Source organism: Nuphar pumila, chromosome 1, assembly GCF_984573655.1.
Source record: "Nuphar pumila chromosome 1, dmNupPumi1.hap1.1, whole genome shotgun sequence".
Lineage (NCBI taxonomy): Eukaryota > Viridiplantae > Streptophyta > Magnoliopsida > Nymphaeales > Nymphaeaceae > Nuphar > Nuphar pumila.
The window spans coordinates 175,457,923-175,477,666 of record NC_143249.1 but is presented as its reverse complement, the minus strand read 5'-3'; the positions used below and the strand labels follow the sequence as shown (position 1 = coordinate 175,477,666).

The following is a 19,744-nucleotide window of genomic DNA, read 5'->3' as shown; positions in this document are numbered from 1 at the left end:
AATATTCAACTTCAGTTGAGGAAAGGAAGACATTCTGTTGCTTTTTCACCTCCATGAGATCAATGATTCACCTAGGAAAACACAAAAACTTGTGGTTGAGTGTCTATTATTATGATCACCTCTCCACTCTGCATCTGTATATGCAAGTAGATCTAATGCAGAAGAGGAAGACATAAACATGCCTCTAGAAATAGAAGTTTTAAGATATTTAATAATACGTAAAACAACTCTCATGTGAACAGATGTGAGAGCGTAATGAAACTGACTAGCCGTGTGTACAACGTGTGCTATATCAGGTCTAGCTATAGTCAAGTAAGAAAGAGCTCCAATAAGCTGTCTATAAGGAGTTGGTTTATCGAGAGGCTCCCCATCATCGATTTTTATCTTGACATTCGTTACTTCAAGAGTGTCAACCTTCTTATCATTTGATATTCCAGACCTGAGAACAATATCAAAAGTAAATTTAGACTGAGATAATAAATACCCCCTAGGTAAATAAACAACTTCTATTCGTAGAAAGTAACGTAGAAAACCCAAATCAATCATTTCAAAACTATTTTTAAGATTTTTTTAACATGTCAAACTCCTTGTGTCTCCTCCAATGATTATCATATCATCAACATAGAGAAGCAGAATGACAATACCTGCATCATAATTCTTAACAAATAAAACAGTATCAGTCAAACAAGATTTAAAACCAATATTAAGCATAACATTGCTAAATCTATCATACCAAGCTTTGGGGGCTTGTTTCAAACAATATAATGCCTTATGCAGACAAAGAGCCTTTCCTTTAGGTATACACATACCTGGAGGCACCTCTATGTACATTTTTTCCATAAGATTGCCATTTAAAACAACATTCTTAACATCCATTTAGTATATGGACCAATTTTTAAATGAAGCAACTTCAATGAGGATTCTAACCATGGTCATGCGGGCAACAAGTGCAAAGGTTTCTTCATAATGTATAACATATTCTTGTGCATATCTTTTGAAAACTAGCCTAACTTTGTATCTCTCAAGAGTTCCATTATTCTTGGTTTTAATCTTATATACCCTCCCATAACCTATTGGTTTTTTTCCTTGAGAAAGATTTTAAAAGACCAAGTTTGAGCCTTTTCTAATGCATCTAGTTCTATCTGCATGGCTTTAACCCATTTAGAGTATTCTTTGGTTTGAACATAAGATGAATGTTCAACATATGAGTGAATTAAGACTATGCATGCTTGATACTTAGACGAAAAAGATTCATATGAAACAAATTTTAATGGAGGATTTTAAACTCTACATGATTTCCTAGTTTGCAGTTCTTCTTTATCTAAATTAGAAAAATTTTCAAGTGCACATGGAGGTTTGGGACATTCCCATCTAGAGTATTGTAAACAAGTTTGATCATCATGAGGCGATTCATTAAGAGACTCCTTATTTCTTGATTCAATGACATTTTCAAAATCATAGTCACAATCACAATCATCAATATCTTGGTTGGAACCAAGATTAAATAAAAACGAGTACTCAATTACTTTCTTTCATTGATCTTTATCAAAGAAATTTTCTTTTTCCAAAAAAGTTACATTTTTGAAAATATACAAAATTTCAATCTTAGGATTATAATACCTGCATCCTTTTTGGTTGTCGATGTAACCAAAAAAGGCACAAGAAATAACTTTAAGAGAAAACTTGTCATTTTTGTTGGTTAATACAAAAATTTGCAACAAAAAATTCGTAATCTAGCATAGTTAGGAGAGAGTTTAAGAAGTTTTTCAATAAGTGAATTATTTTGTAAAGAGGATGAAGGCATTCTGTTTATAAGATAAATAACTGTCAGGACAACTTCTGCCCAAAAACTCTTAGGCACACAATGTAACAACCCCAATTGACCCTCGTAAAAATAGTGATTTTTTTCAAAACAATTGTGGAAACTAACCAAAGGATTCGGCGCGTCACAAATTTAATATATCAAACCACAAACCAAATTGTGCATTGAATCAATGAAGAATAATCAACTTTATTATTTCAATAAATAATGTCAAATAGTTTATGAAAGCAAAAATCATCTATCTCAGTAGAGCCACTTTGTCAGAAAAACCAGAAACCTGTCATAAGATTCGCAGTCTCTAGCCAGCTAGTCAAGACATTATTGAGCATCCGGGCTTGTAAAATAGTTTTAAGGAAACGGGTAAGAACCATGGTCATTTGTATGAATTCCTCTAAAAATTCAAACAATAAAAAAAATAGCATAAGCCAAATTCATGCATAAATTTCAGAGAAATATCATAACTTGCCACAATCAACAATCAACTTACCATTCAAGCATTTGAACAGGATATCATACAATAACAAATATTATGCAAAATAGAATAAGCATGAATGCATGAACTACTGTTGAACAGTAAATATGCATGATCTAATGCACATGCATGAATAACTTAGTAAGTTATTTATCAGAGTTGCTTTTGCATGTATATCCCTATTAAATGCATACAAATTTAATTTTTACTTTTCCTTAAAGCCCGAGGCTACTTAAAACGGGCACAAATTTCCGAAGTCCAAGTTAGGCTTCCAGTGGTAGCTTAACACACAATTTGTATTTTATTACTGGGTTCCACGCTTGTTCTTCGACCGATATCAGGAATCAACATCATCCATTAGAACATTAGAAATCAACATTTAATGTCGGGATATAAGAAAAATCAACATCCACTGACACCACTTTCTTAGTATACTATAAATATAAACATTTTCTCTTAATGGTCACATGTTTATATTTATGGTATGCAGAAAATGAATGTGCTATCTATCTGTTGACTGTGGTATCTGGCTTCAAAGATTTTCTTTTTCCAATGCCAGAACTGTTTATGATAATCAGTACAATTTCCATTTGTATTTTCCCATTCCAGTTTGCTTCATCTCTATCAAAATTGATTACTTGTTGCACTTTTTACTTATCCTATTCAAGGGCACTTCCTTAGCATGATTCTATTGTGGATTGAAAAACAGCAGCTCAAAAAGAGGGGGAGGGGCCTTGGACACTAAGTTGAACATGCCAGACAATGAATTAGTAGCTGCATCCAATTTTGAAAGTCTCAACTGTTTTCAATTTTCTATATCCACTTATCCAGGCTTCTTCAACAAGGGAAAGAATTCAGGCTTACTCTTTTAATTTTTCCCACCTTTATCATACTTGGACTAGTATCCCAATGATGGTCCATGATTATAAAAAAAAACTGATGCAAGTATGATAGTATGTGCAGAAACTGTCACAAAGACATGGACATGAACCATGACTCAATACGAGTGCGACACACAAGTTCACAAAATTTTTGAAAAATAGGACACAAGGACACAATATTTTTTTAATTTATTAATTGATTAATTTTTTTGATATTTTAATATATGAATATATTTTATTAAAAAGATTATTGAAAAATAAAATAATGTCTGCACATGTCATAACGTGTCATGCAGTGTGTCCACATGTTGTCTCGTGTTGTGTCCCCTAGACGTGGGACACTAAAAGGCATGTCCCGGTGCCATAGTTGCAGAAAATATGTATTTTTATTTGCCCTTTAAGAACTCATGTTCTCATTACTTCTGATGTTAGGTCTGCTGCACTTGTTCATAGAAATGGTGGCCTGCAGAAGCGTCCTTTTAATGAATCTACTTCAGTTACTTATCAGAATCTAAATCCTCCATTTGAAGCATGGAGCTCTAGAACCATCTCTCCACCAAAGGCTGCCGACCTTCAGGTCTCAACAGGGATGAAGTCCCATTCGTTGCCTTATATACAGGATGCATACACATCTAATGCAAATCTTGTGCAAGATAAACATGAAAGGTGATTACTGTTAATAGACTATCACTGAACCAGTGAGATCTTTTGGACATGGCTACTTGGTGACTGTTTCAATTTGCATAGCAGGAGATAGTGGTATGACTTGTGAATGGACATCACATGCATTGTGAAGTTGCATGCTAATATATACAGTCCATTTTTTTTTCTTTTTTCTCCTTCATGGTACCGAGGGTGGGATCCGATAATTCTGGAGGGATCAAGGTGAAATGAAAAAATAAAAAAATTTGAAAGACATCAATATTTTTTATAGTTACAGCATAGGAATGTTTTCTCATGTTCTTAAGCACTGATTTTCTCAAATCTTTTAATGTCAGATCTGCTGCTCTTGCTCATAGATATGGTGACATGCCAAAGCTTCTTCCCAATCAATCTAGTTTGTTAGCTTATCAGAAGTTAAATCCACAATTTGATGCATGGGATACCAGAAGCAGATCTCCTCCTAAGGCAAATAACTTTCAGGTTTCATCAGGGCGTATGCCCAGTACACCTCCCAATGTGCAAGATGTGTTAAAATCCAGTCCAAAATTTGTGCAAGAGAAGACTGAAAGGTCATTATTGTTGAACATGTTATCATTAAATTCATGACTTGGACGTGACTGATTTTTTCATCCTGTTCCATAGCAATAGTCTTGTGCTATTAATGTACAGATGCATGCAACATGCTATTTGAAGGTGAATAGTAATGAGATCAGGCAGTCTATCGAACCTTTTTTTCCCAATAAATAAATCATGTTGCATTTTTCAGTTCTTACATTTCAGATTTCCTTGTCTATTGGAGATATGCAAAAGTTATCTCTTATTTTAAGGCCTCTCTGCAACTTTATTACTTCAAAATCAATCTGATTTCATTCCAGAGCAAGCCTCAAGACCACAGTTCAACTTCCATTCTCGTTCACAAATGATGTTAGTTTGAAGTGATTCTTTTGACTATGTGGGATGCGTCTGTCCTGATTTGTCCAGCTTTGTTATCAAACCTGTTATACTTCATAGATTCTGTAGTGATTCTAATCCAGTAACAAGTCAGATATTACATCTGCATTTTTGACACATGAAATGCTGGATTCAGGTCTCCTTCAAATGCTGCCCGCTTCCATGTTCCAAAAAGAACAAGGACTCCTCTGCTTCATGCCGATGAAGTTTCCATATCTAACTCTCCTTTCATGCAATTTGAAACTGAAAGGTAAGTTTTCTTTATTCCATGCACTTATTCTGCAAATGCTGCATTACTGAAAGCTTGGGATTCCTTGAAAAAGAATGAATAGTGGCCTTTTGAAGTTAGTTCATTAGTTGATGGAAAAGACATGCTGTGATGCACAAGAATATGTATCTATGTGCCTGCTATTATATGCCTATAATATAGTAATTTTTCATTTGGTTTTCCAACTGCCTAGAGCTTTGATATCATAGTTAATGATCTGGGTTCTAAATTTTGAGCTCCATACTTGTCTGTGCTTGTTCTTTAGAAATTTTCTTTCTTCGTTTGTACTCGTTTTTTATATTAAGGTTAATCAGATGTCCTGGATGAGCGATTTCTCTTGTTCTCATAGCAGCTGATTCTAGAATTCTAGGGATTTCATCGTCTAGTTTGGGACGTCTTGAAGTTTGAGTTGATTTCAATTCCTGTCAATTAAGAAAATGCTGATATTATTTTAATCTTTGAACCATTTGTTGATGTTGGAACAAATGTGGATAACTGCTCTGTCTTGGCCTGCCATTGCTTGCCTAACCAGTGATTTTCTCTTAAATATTTGAATGTTAGGTCTGCTGCACCTCTTGCTAGATCGATTTCAAATTCTCCTTCTAGTGTTGCTAGCTTACTACAGCAACAGGCATCAAATCCTAGATTTGATGGATGGAGTGGTGAAACTAGATCTCCTCCAAAGGTACTTCCAGGAAGAACAAGGTTCCCTTTGGTTTACACAGATGATATTTTGGCTCCTGATTTGCGCAAGGTGCAAAATGGATCTGAGAGGTAGTCCTTTTCTCTTTTCCCTGAGTGTTTATCTGTGAAGGCATTATTGCCTTATGCAATCCTTGTTTTGATGGATGGTGTGGTGGAACTAGATCTCCTCCAATGGCTCCGAGCTTTCAAGTTCCAAAAAGAACAAGGTCTCCTCCTTTGGCTTACACGGATGAGATTTTAGCTCCTGATTGGCACACGATGCAAGATGAAGCTGAAAGGTGGGCCTTTTTCCATGTGTCAGCGAAATGCATTATTGCCTTATGAAAAATATGTTTCATCCACCTCAATGTATCTCAAACTTTCAATGCAGAGAGGCTCAAGCGAAGGCAAAGCGGTTAGCGCGTTTCCACACAGAACTGAAACAGCCAATTAATAATATTGAGCATCGTCAAAAGCATAATTCCTTTGGCAGTAGAAGTGATCATGGTGCACACGAACAAAAACAGTTTGTTTCTAAGATTTCTGTTGAAGAACCAGCTTATATTGCAAAGGGGAGTCCTTTAGGTGATTGTGATGCCATGGATACTGCACTTGGTGGAAACTCTGAATCAAGCAGGGCGATTGTGGGCCTGTGCCCTGATATGTGCCCTGGTATGTAGTTTTCTTCGGATCTTTCCCTCTACTTTCAGTTGATTTTAAGCACCCTTGTGGGCTGACGTACCTTTTCCGCTTCCCTCTGCCCAGAAAATGGAAAGAAAAAAACACCACAAAACAAGCTGCACTATTAGTATTTGATAGATGTTTGCTTTACTCATGTAGTAGTTTCAGTAGTATTTATTTGATGTGTGGCTTTTATGTTTTTGTTCATCCTCTAGAAGCAGAAAGGGAAGAACGTGAGCGCAAAGGTGATCTTGATATATATGAACGTTTGGATGGAGAAAGAAACCAAACAAGTAAATGGCTCGCTGTGAAGAAGGTAATTGGCAACCATTATATGGGCTCAAACTTGCCAACCATTTTTTATTCTGAGCTCTTTCTTTCTTATATATATATATCAGGAGATGTGATTGAAGTTCTTATTTGTTTCATACAGTATAATCGAACTGCAGAGAGAGAAGCCCACCTGATTAGGCCTCTTCCAGTTCTGCAGAAGACTGTAAATTATCTTTTGAATTTGATTAATCAGCCATATGATAGCAAGTTTCTAAGCATATATAACTTTCTATGGGACCGAATGAGAGCAATTCGAATGGATCTTCGGATGCAGCACATTTTCGACAGAGATGCTATAACCATGCATGAGCAAATGGTCTGTTTGACATCAACTTTTGTATTGATTTTTCAGATGCATAACATTTGCTTTATACTTACTGGTTTCCTGGCTGTTGTCAGATAAGATTACACATTATACCAATGCATGAGTTCTGTGAATATTCAAAGGGGGAGGGTTTCTCAGAGGGTTTTGATGCACATCTGAACATTGAGCAAATGAACAAGACTTCAGTCGAGTTATTTCAAATGTACGATGATCATAGGAAAAAGGGTATTGTTTTTCCAACAGAAAAGGAGTTCAGGGGTTATTATGCACTACTTAAACTAGACAAGCACCCAGGGTACAGAGTAAGCTTACTCAGTTACCTCAGAAATGTGGCTTCTATTCATTTTCATATTTCTTCTGGATATGAGCTTTCTATTCTTAGGTGGAACCTGCAGAACTGTCACTTGATCTTGCAAAAATGACTTCGGAGATGAGAAAGACACCAGAAGTCCTATTTGCGCGTGATGTTGCAAGGTATTGATGCCACTGAATATTTCATCATCTTTGCTTAAGCAAAATTTGATGATTGCCAAGTATTTTACAAGCATTCGGTAACCTTCTGCTATGTATATCCAGAGCTTGCAGATCTGGTAACTTCATTGCATTCTTTCGGCATGCAAGGAAAGCAACATACCTTCAAGCATGCTTGATGCATGCTCACTTTGGCAAGGTACCTCTATTATATAGTTCCCCGTTTTACATTTTGTCTTATTGTAGCTAGTACTGCAATACTGTTTGATGCCTTATCATGCTTTTCTCATGTTCTGCAATGCCTTTTATGCTTCTTGCTTGTTCTTCACTACATTATTATAATCTATATTGACCAATCTGTTCAATGAATAGGGCCATACCCAGTGTGTGCTGTATTTTTTGGTTCTGGGAGTGCAGACTGGAGATGGTTGTAAATGTATCTCTTCTGCATGAAGTGGACACTCTTGGGACTCAAACCTGCGTTTCCACACTGACAGCGCAAGCACATTGCTATTGCACCAAGCAATGACCCTTGTGGAGCAGTAAAATGAAATGAAACAGAAACACAATGAGCAAATATTAAGTGCTTAGTCTAGACTTTTGTCTTTATTAAGCTATTCTCCCTATCTAGATTTCTTTGGAAAAGTTAATGTTTACCATAGAATTTGTTCTTAATGATTCAAAAATCATATCATATCGTATAATACAATTTGATAAATTGTAGTATAATAGATCCATATTGTAAGATACACCCCCGGCTGAGACTTTTTTTGGCACTTTTATACAAAAATTGTCAGATACAATTTTTTAAGTTTTTAAATAAGGCTTTATTAAGGTCCTATTCACCCTGTTTATAATCCAATAAAGAAAGAATTTTCTCTTAGCTTATTATCTAAGTAGCACTGAATATAAAAAAGAAATATGGGAAGGAATTGATTATAGGAAAAGGGTCGATCATTTCATTTTTTATAAATATTGTGTTTAGTAAAAGTAGTTAATAGCATATATTGAGAAGTTCTTTTTTTGGGGGCAGCGCATTTGTTAAAATTCTATTAGACTCTTGAAGTTAATGTTTGGTGGGTGATGCTTTATTTTACAATGTTATATGATGTGATCATGTGGCCTATGTCACCTGGGTATGGGTAGGGGTATGGAGGGTATTCCAAAAAATGTGGTCATGGGGACACGGCTATCTATCTATCTATCTATCTATCTATATATATATATATATATATATATAATCACATAAATTCAAATAAATTCAACATTTAACATTTAACAACTAAACTAGTGACATGCTAACTTTTATTCAAACATAATATAAACTGAAAAGCTAAACTGAATATATGTAAATTATAAAACAAAACTGAAGATGTTAATATTCAGTTTATAACCGAAAGTTTATATTCAATTTAGAAATGGAAAGTTATAAACTGAATATAAACAAAACTGAAGATGTTAATATTCCATGTAGAAACATCTTCAGTTTCTAACTTGCATATATTTAGTTATAAACCAAAAACACCCTAAAACTAAAAAACAAACTGAAAGATGTTGCTCCTACCTCTTCACTGCCCGCTGGAGGTCACCGAATGTCGCCGGAGGTGAGTTCCTTCAAGTTGCGGTGTAAAGCCCGTGGAAAAAAAAATCGCGTCCGACTCGTGTCAGACACGTGCCCGGCACGTGTCGGACACGAGTCAGGGTCTGACCCCTGTGTCGGGCCCGGATCCGGGCCGGACCCGAGCTCAACCCGGACCCGGGTTCTCGAACTCTCGAGAACCTGTGTCTTTTAAAAAGACGCAGGTGTCTCGGGCGAGGGGCAAAACCCTCGCCCCTTCTCTCTCTCCTCTGCTCCGATCTCCCGCCCCTCACGCTGCCGCCGACGATCGGAGACGCCGGCGAGTGATTCCGTCCGGCAGCCTCCCTGACGACCGGCGATCCTCCCTGCGGCCTCCCGACGGTGCGAGCACTCCCCTCTTCGCCTCCCCTTTGAGTTCCGGCGACCCAGTGGCCTTCGAGCGCCGGCGACCTTCGACAGTCGGCAACCTCAGCATCCCCCTTGTTCTGCTCCCTGCGCCGGCCACCTACGGCCTTTTAGCTCCGGCAGAACCCCCCCTTTTCGTTCCCTGTGTCGTGGGAGCCGCCGCCGACCCCCCGAGCGCCGGTATCCTGCAAGCACAGCCACCACCTCTTCGCCTCTGACCCTTCGAGCGAGGGTTCGTCGCCATCGGTCACCCCTCTGCTTTTCCTCCCTGCAGTCGCCGAGTGCCGGCGACTCGCCGCCGGTCGCCGCTCGTCCCCTCCTTGTCTGGCCATTGGAACCCTGTTGATTGTCACTTTTGCAGAAAGATGGGGCATTCTGCTAAAGAATGCCACTTTAACCAGCGTCGCGATAAAAGGTCTGCCGAAGATAGTGCTGACAACAAGCGTCGACCTGCTAAAAGACAGAAACTAAGTGAAGGAAATGAGCCTCAACGACCGTTAAACCCAAAATGTCTGAGATGTGATCGTATTCACCGTGGACAGGCATGTACTCGAGCCTCTGGTGGTTGCTTTTATTGTGGAAAAGTGGGCCACTTTATCCGTGATTGTCGCATAGAGAAGGTCGATGACCTTCGGCGAGTGGGCAGTACGCCCCAACCTTCTCAGTAGTAGCATCAAAACACATAGAAAGCGTCGAGTAGACACTTTTGTTAGTCTTAGTTTTTGACTTTTTGTGTGTATTGTTGCGTATTTTTGTTAAGTAAAAGCTTATTGATGGAATTTCGTGTGACTTTGGTGTCTTTGTGATCTTAATGATCGTGATGCTTATTAGGTGAATGACGTGTCACGCCTACAACTGATTAACTTTTAGGTGGTTGACTTGTACGCCTACAAATCATTAGTTTAGATCCCGTAGATATATGACACCTCACGACTACAAATGATTAGTAGTTTGATGATATATCACGCCTACCTAACTGTGTTGCAGAGTTTCGTATTATGATTGATTATGTGATTATATCATCCTTGTACAACATGATTGGCGAATATCATGAGTATTGGACTAAGATGTCTCGTAGATATGTGCGTGTGTTTCACGCTGAAGTGGTCGAATGCGATGTGCTTCGAGGTAAGAATTGTGGATGCATATGATGGTGCAAAGATTTGAATTGTCTTATTTGCACATACAACTTGAATCCTGTGAATTCATTGGATTACGTAGGAACTACGTAAGTTGAAGTTTAGTTGATTCATAATACGTTATCTGCGTATTTCTGTGTATAGAATTTATGCTTTGATTGCGCATGCTTTGAGGTTCTATTTGAGGATATAACATTCTTGTGGCATGGATGAATTGCGTAGTTTAAATCTCCTATGTGATGTGATTGATATGCCACGTGATAAGAATTGTTGGAAGAAGGTGTGATTCTGTGTTTTGTTCTGCCATGTGAAGTGATACGATGCATATTGCTGGTATTTATGCTTACGCCCATCTTGGTGGCTTCTAACCCTGTGTGCGGTCAATTATTTTGATCAGTCGATTGTTTTGATACATGTATCACTGTGTATGGCACCTGTTGAGGATCTGATCTCCAATGGATTATCTGTGAGGGGGTGTATGACCAAGATCAGGTGACCTACTAGAGTGGTAGAATTCTGTGAGGACGTGCACTATCCAAGACCGGGTAGCCGCGAAGACGGTGAACTGTGAGGAAGTGTATGGTCCAAGACCAAGTATACCATCTAGGACGGTAATTCCTTGTGAGGTCGTACATTTTCCCATACCAGGTGATTCGGCGTGGATCTTGTCGATTATTAGTGGCTATCGACCCAGTGAGCGGTCATTTGTGTTGATGCGGGTATCGTAGTGATTTTTTTTTATTATGGCATTTGTTGAGGTTTGGGTTCCCAAGGGTTTTCTATGAGGGTTCGTACGACCAAGATCTGGTAACCCGGCTAGAGTGGTAGAATCTCTGTGAGGATATACACTGTCCAAGACCAGGTATACCATCTAGATCGATAATCCCTTGTGAGGTTGTACGTTTCCCGGATCAGAAGGTCCGACGAGGAACTTGTGTGACTTTGATTGCCATGAAAGGCTATGGTGAGCTGTATTGATCTTCTGATATTTATGAGTATAGTCAGTTGTGAATCTATAGTTTTGGCTTTCTGTTTTTAGCAATATTATATGCCCAACTCAGATGTGAGAATTAGATTTGTATTGATTTTTAGATCTAGATCATGTTTTTGACCCTCTATTGGAAGGGTGAGCTTTTATGTCGCCTTAAGTGAGTCTTGATAGGTGGCAGTTGGCCGCACAAGGCCTTGAGAGAGTATAGATTGTGGTTATTCATGACGCAGAGTTTGTTAGAGTTTGCGAGTGTGACACACGACGTCTTGATGATGATTTAGAAACCCCGTTCAAGGAACACAAGCTAGAGCAATGTCTCGTTTTGTCTCTTCATCCCTTATCGCGTCTAGTAGAAGTTAATGTTTAACCTTTCCTTTTGGTCTTCTATTAGACTCGTTTTCTTTGATGACTCGTCGTGTCTCTTCACCCTTAAAGATAGCGAATAAGCATTCTTATAGCCTTCTGCTAAACTCCTCCTTTTATGACTCGTGCGAACTCTTGCGAAAACAAGTGTTAGTGAATTCACACATACGCTTTGTTCGATCAAGTTGTTGGTTTCGAACCTTTCTTTGGGACGCATTATGTGTTGTCCTGATCCCTTCAGAAGCTTATGTGTCTGGGAGTTCGTGTGCGCGCGTGCATCCTAATCTACCTAGTTGCCTTAGGCTGCGGTCTAGGCAGATCACCTTCCTATGGAATTTCGAGGGCGAAATTCTTTTAAGGGAGGAAGGATGTAAGCCCGTGGAAAAAAAAAATCGCGTCCGACTCGTGTCAGACACGTGCCCGGCACGTGTCGGACACGAGTCAGGGTCTGACCCCTATGTCGGGCCCGGATCCGGGCCGGACCCGAGCTCAACCCGGACCCGGGTTCTCGAACTCTCGAGAACCTGCGTCTTTTAAAAAGACGCAGGTGTCTCGGGCGAGGGGCAAAACCCTCGCCCCTTCTCTCTCTCCTCTGCTCCGATCTCCCGCCCCTCACGCTGCCGCCGACGATCGGAGACGCCGGCGAGTGATTCCGTCCGGCAGCCTCCCTGACGACCGGCGATCCTCCCTGCGGCCTCCCGACGGTGCGAGCACTCCCCTCTTCGCCTCCCCTTTGAGTTCCGGCGACCCAGTGGCCTTCGAGCGCCGGCGACCTTCGACAGTCGGCAACCTCAACATCCCCCTTGTTTTGCTCCCTGCGCCGGCCACCTACGACCTTTTAGCTTCGGCAGAACCCCCGCTTTTCGTTCCCTGTGTCGTGGGAGCCGCCGACGACCCCCCGAGCGCCGGTATCCTGCAAGCACGGCCACCACCTCTTCGCCTCTCACCCTTCGAGCGAGGGTTCGTCGCCATCGGTCACCCCTCTGCTTTTCCTCCCTGCAGTCGCCGAGTGCCTGCGACTCGCCGCCGGTCGCCGCTCGTCCCCTCCTTGTCTGGCCATCGGTGGTGCCAGGGACCCCGTGTGCCGGCGACAGCCTTCCGACTTCGGCAACACCACCCTCCGTTCGGTGACCTCAGTCGACGCCAGCCTCCGACGGCCCCGTTTGCTGCGATTTTTCGGAGGTATAACCCTCCCCTTTGTTCTCCTTTGTGCAGGGTGGATCGACACGGGGGCTGAGCCCCCTGTCGTCACCACTTGTTGGCAGGGGGTTAAAACCCCCTGCCTCCCTGTTTGCTGATGGTCGACAGGGGGTTAAGTCCCCTGTCGTTGACCCTTCTTGGCAGGGGGTTCCGCCCCCTATCACTATTTCTTTGTTCTCGGTAGGGGGCGCCCCCCTACCTTTGTGATTGTTTCCCGGTAGGGGGCGATCCCCCCTGCACTCCTATCGTTTTCTGGTAGGGGGGGGGGGGGGGGGCTCCCCCTGCCCTCCGTTGCTTCTCGGTAGGGGGATCGGCCCCCTGCCTCTTTTGCTTTGTCGGCAGGGGGCTCGGCTTCCCCCTGCCATCCTTGTTGTGCTGGTAGGGGGTTCCGTCCCCCTGCCATTTGTTTTGTTGACAGGGGGTCCCTCCCCCCTGTTCCTTTTTGTGTTTGCCTGCAAGGGGCGAGGCCCCCTGCATTTGTTTTCTGGCAGGGGGCGAGCCCCCCTGCTCCCTTGTTGTTTCTGGTAGGGGGAGAGGCTCCTCCCCTGCCTTCTGTTTTTCCTCAGCAGGGGTTGAATCCCCCTGCTCTCCTGTTGTTTCCCCTGCAGGGGGCGGAGTCCCCCTGCACCCTCTGTTGCTCTTCGGTAGGGGGTTCTGTCCCCCTGCCTCCTGCATCATGCCAGCAGGGGGCGAAGCCCCCCCCTGCTTCCCTGTGTGCATCTTTGTTCTCTGGCAAGGGGCTTTGCCCCCTTGCTTTGTTCTTGCTGCCGGCAGGGGGGCTGCGCCCCTGTCTCGTGTTCTGACAGGGGGTGTCCCCCCCCTCTGCCTTGTTGTGGCAGGTGTGGCGGGGAGCTTCTGCTCCCTCCCCTGCCTTTCTTTGTGCTGGCAGACAGGGAGCTCCTGCTCCCTGCCTCTGCAGCTTTTGCCAAGCAGGGCTGAGGCCCCTGCCTCTGGCACCCTTGTCTGCAGGATGCAGAGTTTCTGTATCTGCCTCCTGCCGGCAAGGAGGCCTTGCTGCCTTGTGTTGCTTGTTTATTTCGGCATATGCTAACTATCTAAGCTCTCCAGGTTGAACGGAGGATCTAGCTCGCCCTCTGTGGCTCGAGCTCTTGTTTGCCTACGCTGCATGCGTACGAGGAACCGCAACCCCTTAAGGTAGGAGATTCTTGCGTGAAAGGACAATGAACTGATAAATGCTAAAATAAGAAAGATAACTAAAAGAGGATGATATATGTATACGTATAATATATATACGTTTGTCTTTACCTTCAAGGACGCGGTTTCGCGATCCTTGTCCTCTTTACTTTCTTGCACTTTCCTTTCTGTCGCCGCCGCGCTATATGTGCCTAGGCTTTTCATTCCTGTCTTTACATTCTATGTCTTTTAACTCAAGGACGCGGTTTCGCGATCCTTGTCCTCCCTACTTTCTCGCACTTTACTTTCCTGTTGCCCCGCGCTTTGCGCCTTGGCATTTACTTGCTTATGGTTGCCTTGTTCTCCAGGATGCCTGGTCCTTCTTTGTTAAAATGTACCTATTATATATATATATATACATATATATATATATATATATATATATATATATATATATATATATATATATTCTGTTTATTACATCAATACCCGATAGGGGTATTTTTGTAATTTCACAGTTGTTTTAGAAAACAACTATTTTTTCCTTTTTGATCAAATGTAATTTTTATTATTTATTTTTTTTATTATTTCTTTTTTTATTATTTTTGAGGACCAAAAGGGCTCCAACATAGAAGTCGTTGGAGCCCCCAACGGTCACAAATGTGACCGTTGGGGGCTCCCAACGACTCTATGGGAGCCCCCTTTTGGCTCTCCTTTTGAGGCCCTTTGGCCCTCCTTTTTCCTCCTCCTTCTCTTGTATAAATAGGGGTGATCCCCTTGTGTATTTTCATCTTGGAGAGCTCCTCTCTCTTTTCAATAAGAGGCTTTGTATATTGGTGCCTTCTTAAAGGCTTGTGCTTGTATTGTCCCTTCGTGGACTTGTGATATTTTCTCTTTTATTCATTGTTGTATGTGCTTGTATGCACTCTTTATATTTCCGCAATATCTCATTACATGGTATCAGAGCCACTCGATTCTTGAAGGAAAGGTGTGGTTCGTGTATCTCTTATTTTGGTGGACATCTTCTCACTTCTTGGCAACATCATGGAGACAAAGATTGATCTTTCTTTCAAACTCAATGGAAAGAACTATATGATGTGGGCATCGGCAATGGAGAATAATCTCAAAGGGAAGAAGCTTTGGGGTTATGTCATGGGGACCGTTCCGGAACCGAAGCTTATGCTCACAAAAATGGAAGAAGATCAAGAAAAAGCTCTTGAGGGAGATGCTCGTCTCAAGGCCATTGAAAATCATCAAAAGGAAGTAGAAGATTGGGAAAGCAATCACGCAAAAATCCTTGCGTGGTTTATGAACAATGTGGAGCTTAAGGTATGTGCTAATATAGCTAAATTTCGTCGAGCCAATGAGGCTTGGTCCTTTATGAGGGGTATGTATACCCAAAAGGATCTTGCAAGAGCATAGTTCTTGCAAGAAAAAGTTAGAACCACCAAGCAAGGTGATTCTAGCATTCAAGACTACTATAGTGCCCTTAACCCACTATGGGATGAATTGGCTCTTTTAGAGCCAAAGTGAGTTTCTATGGAAGATGTTGATTTAAGACAAAAACAAATGGAACAAGAGCGATTGTTTCAATTTCTTTTTGGGCTACGCCCCGAATTTGAGCAAGTGAGATCCTCACTTCTCCATAGATCTATTTTTCCTCCTATTGAGGATGCTATTGCCGAAATCACTCAAGAGGAGACAAGGCTTGGCATGAGTAAGCATGTTGATGAAGTCCTTGCCGTATCCAAACCGGGTAACAATGTTAGAACCTATAAGCCTCCTCATTTTGGGAAACAAGGGAACTACAATGGAGGAAGAAAAATGATTGTTTGTCATTATTGCAATGAGTCGGGTCACATTAGACCCGTTTGTCCAAAGCTTATGGGAGCCTTCAAGCCTAAAGTAGCCTCTCTTGAAGAAACCACCTCAAAGAAGATGAAGGCAAAAACAATGACATTAAAGAAACTCTTGGACAAATATCTATGGCTCTCCAACAAATGCTTAAAGTTTCTTTCTCCACATCGGGTGCGGCTATTGCTTCGACATCATCACCCGGTACGTATTCTTGGATCCTTGATTCCGGAGCTTCTTTTCATATGACCCCTCATGAGAATGCACTTAGTGATGTTTGCATCAATTCAAAGGACTCTTGTGTCTCAACGGCCGATGAAACTTTTTTGAAAATTTCAAGTATTGGCTCTTTTAAAGATTCTCAAAATTTTTGTGTTCTAAAAGTAAGAGTTGTTCCCAAATTAAATTTAAACCTTTTTTCGGTTTCTCAAATTGCCGACCATGGATGTGAAATATCTTTCTCATCTAATGGTTGCTTTGTGCAGGATCTCCGGTCCGGGAAGCGGATTGGGCAAGGCCATAAAAGGGAGACCTCTATTATATGAACCATCTTGATCTCCCTACAAACTTTTTTTGTTCTTATGTCCAAGAAAAAAATATGGAAACTTGGCATAAAAGACTTGGTCATCCAAGTTATTCCAAAATGTATCTCTTTCCTTTTGGAAACAAATTTTGTAAGGAAAAAGAAATTAATTGCAAAGATTGCATTTTTGGAAAAATGAAGTCTATTCCTTTTCCAACTAGATCTTTTTTCTCATCAAGGCCTTTTGAATTGGTGCATTCGGATGTTTGGGGTCCTTCTCCGGTTATGTCTAAAGGGGGTTATTCATATTATGTTACGTTTGTTGATGACTTTACTCGGTATGTTTGGATTTATTTCCTTAGTCATAAGTCGGAAGTATTTACTTTCTTTAAAGATTTTCATAAAAAGGTTCAAAATCAATTTCAAAGTAACATAGCTATTTTAAGATCCGATTCCGGTGGTGAATACTTATCTCACGAATTCCAAAACTATTTAAGCCAAAATGACATTTGTCATCAAAAGTCATGTCCTAGGACTCCTCAACAAAATGGCCTAGCGGAAAGGAAACATAGGCATATTATAGAAACCGCTAGAACATTGCTTGTGTCTAGAAATATTCCAAAAAATTTTTGGGCGGAAGCCGTTCTTACCTCAACCTATCTAATCAATAGAATGCCCTCTTCTAAGTTAAAAAATGCTTCTCCCTATGAGAAACTCTTTAAGTTTTCACCCGATTTTAATCGACTTCGTATTTTTGGTTGCAAATGTTTTGTCCTACTACATAAAAGGGATAAGTTATCTCCCAAAGCAATTGAATGTGTATTTTTTGGATATGGTGAAAATCAAAAAGGGTATAGATGTTATGATTTTAAGAATGATAAACTATATGTTTCAAAAGATGTAACATTTCTCGAAGAAGAAAACGGTTTTGATAAAATAGAAGAGACAAATGAAATTGATTATGTATTCTTATATGATCTTATTGATGACATACAAGAAGATTCTCTTGAAAACATAGATGACACTCACGAGGTATCCCCTCTTGACATAACACTCTCAAATGATAATAATTCAAATACAAATGTTCATGATAGCAATGCCAATATAAATGTTTACTCAAGAAGAAATCAAGAAAAACCTATTAGTGCCCTCGAAAAATACTCTCAAATTTCTGAATCCATTGAGGAACCACAAGTTAGGCATTCTTCTAGAATATCAATACCCCCAAATAGGTTTGTCTCCTATGACTCTTTAACTCCCAACTATCGGGCATGTTTGATAACTCTACACTCTTATTTTGAACCAACCCACTATAATCAAGCTAAATCTATACCTCATTGGGTTGAAGCAATGCAAGTTGAACTAAATGCTTTAAAAAAGGCCAATACTTGGGAAGTAGTTGATCTACCCTCACACAAAAAACCTATTGGTTGTCGTTGGGTCTTCAAAGTTAAAACTAAAAGCGATGGCTCGTTGGAACGATATAAAGCAAGATTGGTTGCTAAGGGATACTCCCAAGAATATGGTATTGATTACGAAGAAACATTCGCCCCCGTAGCTCGTATGACAAGTGTCAGAACCTTAATAGCTGTCGCATCAACCAAAAAATGGCCTATTTATCAACTTGACGTAAAAAATGCTTTTTTAAATGGAAGTTTAAGTGAAGAAGTTTATATGGATCCACCACCCGGAATAAATATTAAGCAAGGTCAAACACTTCGGCTTTTAAAGGCATTATATGGTCTTAAACAAGCTCCTAAGGCTTGGTATGATCGTTTTAGTGATATCATGATAAAATTAGGATTTCATTATTGTTATACTGACACTGCTCTTTTTGTTAAAAATGCAGGTTCTAGTATCGTAATTTTGTTGCTTTATGTTGATGATATGATTATCACTGGAAATGATCAAAGTAGTATTATTAATGTTAAAAATATGTTAAAAGATAATTTTGATATGTCTGATTTAGGTTTTCTCAGATATTTTCTTGGAATTGAGGTTGCATATTCTCCTAGAGGATATATTTTGTCACAGATGAAGCTTGCTGCAGATATATGTTCTAAGTCTGGGATTTCTGATGATAAGAAGGTAGAGACTCCCGAGGTTATTAATGCCAAGTTACGGTTAGAAGATGGGGTTCTTCTGGAAGATCCTATACCGTACCGACAACTCATTGGGTCTCTTACATATTTAACCATCACCAGACCAGATATCACTCATGCGGTTCACTCAGTCAGTCAATTTCAGCATGCTCCTACAACCGTGCATATGAGTGCGGTTCTCCGAATCATTCGCTACATTCGGAATACCATCAATAAAGGGCTATTTCTATCCTCCTCTTCCCCTTTGAATCTTCTTGCTTATACTGATGCAGATTGGGGAGGGAATCCCAATGATCGAGTCTCAACTACTGGTTTTTGTGTCTTTTTAGGGGACTCATTGATTGCCTGGCGATGCAAGAAGCAGCAGAAAGTTTCACTATCATCCACTGAAGCTGAGTACCGGGCAATGGCAACCACAACAATGGAACTTGTATGGCTTCGCAGTTTGCTTAAAGATATGGGAGTTGATATTACTGAAGCCTCCAAGCTGTGTTGCGACAATAAGAGTGCCATCTATATCGCAAGCAATCATACTTTTCATGAACGTACGAAGCATATCGAAATGGATTGCCACTATGTTCGTGACGAATTTTTACGAGGAACTATTGCTCTGCCATATGTCACTTCAGAATATCAGTTGGCAGACTTCTTCACTAAAGCTCTTCCAGCTCCTCGGTTCATGTTTCTTCTCGGCAAACTTTCCGTCCTTCCCCCGTAAAGTTTGAGGGGGGGGGGTGTTAAAATGTACCTATTATATATATATATATATTCTGTTTATTACATCAATACCCGATAGGGGTATTTTTGTAATTTCACAGTTGTTTTAGAAAACAACTATTTTTTCCTTTTTGATCAAATGTAATTTTTATTATTTATTTTTTTATTATTTTTGAGGACCAAAAG

At 40.5% G+C, this 19,744-nt stretch overlaps 1 protein-coding gene across 1 annotated transcript in view; it reads left to right on the top strand.

Moving 5' to 3' along the window:
• LOC149851343 (SAC3 family protein B-like) overlaps positions 1-19,744 on the top strand; it is a 61,391-nt gene that overhangs the window by 14,143 nt on the left and 27,504 nt on the right. The window contains exons 2-12 of the mRNA XM_090014782.1: positions 3,608-3,841; positions 4,174-4,407; positions 4,926-5,039; positions 5,619-5,831; positions 5,924-6,040; positions 6,133-6,413; positions 6,638-6,738; positions 6,856-7,071; positions 7,155-7,382; positions 7,463-7,554; positions 7,657-7,750. Of these exons, the coding sequence (XP_089870908.1) occupies positions 3,608-3,841; positions 4,174-4,407; positions 4,926-5,039; positions 5,619-5,831; positions 5,924-6,040; positions 6,133-6,413; positions 6,638-6,738; positions 6,856-7,071; positions 7,155-7,382; positions 7,463-7,554; positions 7,657-7,750 (1,924 nt within the window). The remainder of the gene's footprint in view (positions 1-3,607; positions 3,842-4,173; positions 4,408-4,925; positions 5,040-5,618; positions 5,832-5,923; positions 6,041-6,132; positions 6,414-6,637; positions 6,739-6,855; positions 7,072-7,154; positions 7,383-7,462; positions 7,555-7,656; positions 7,751-19,744) is intronic.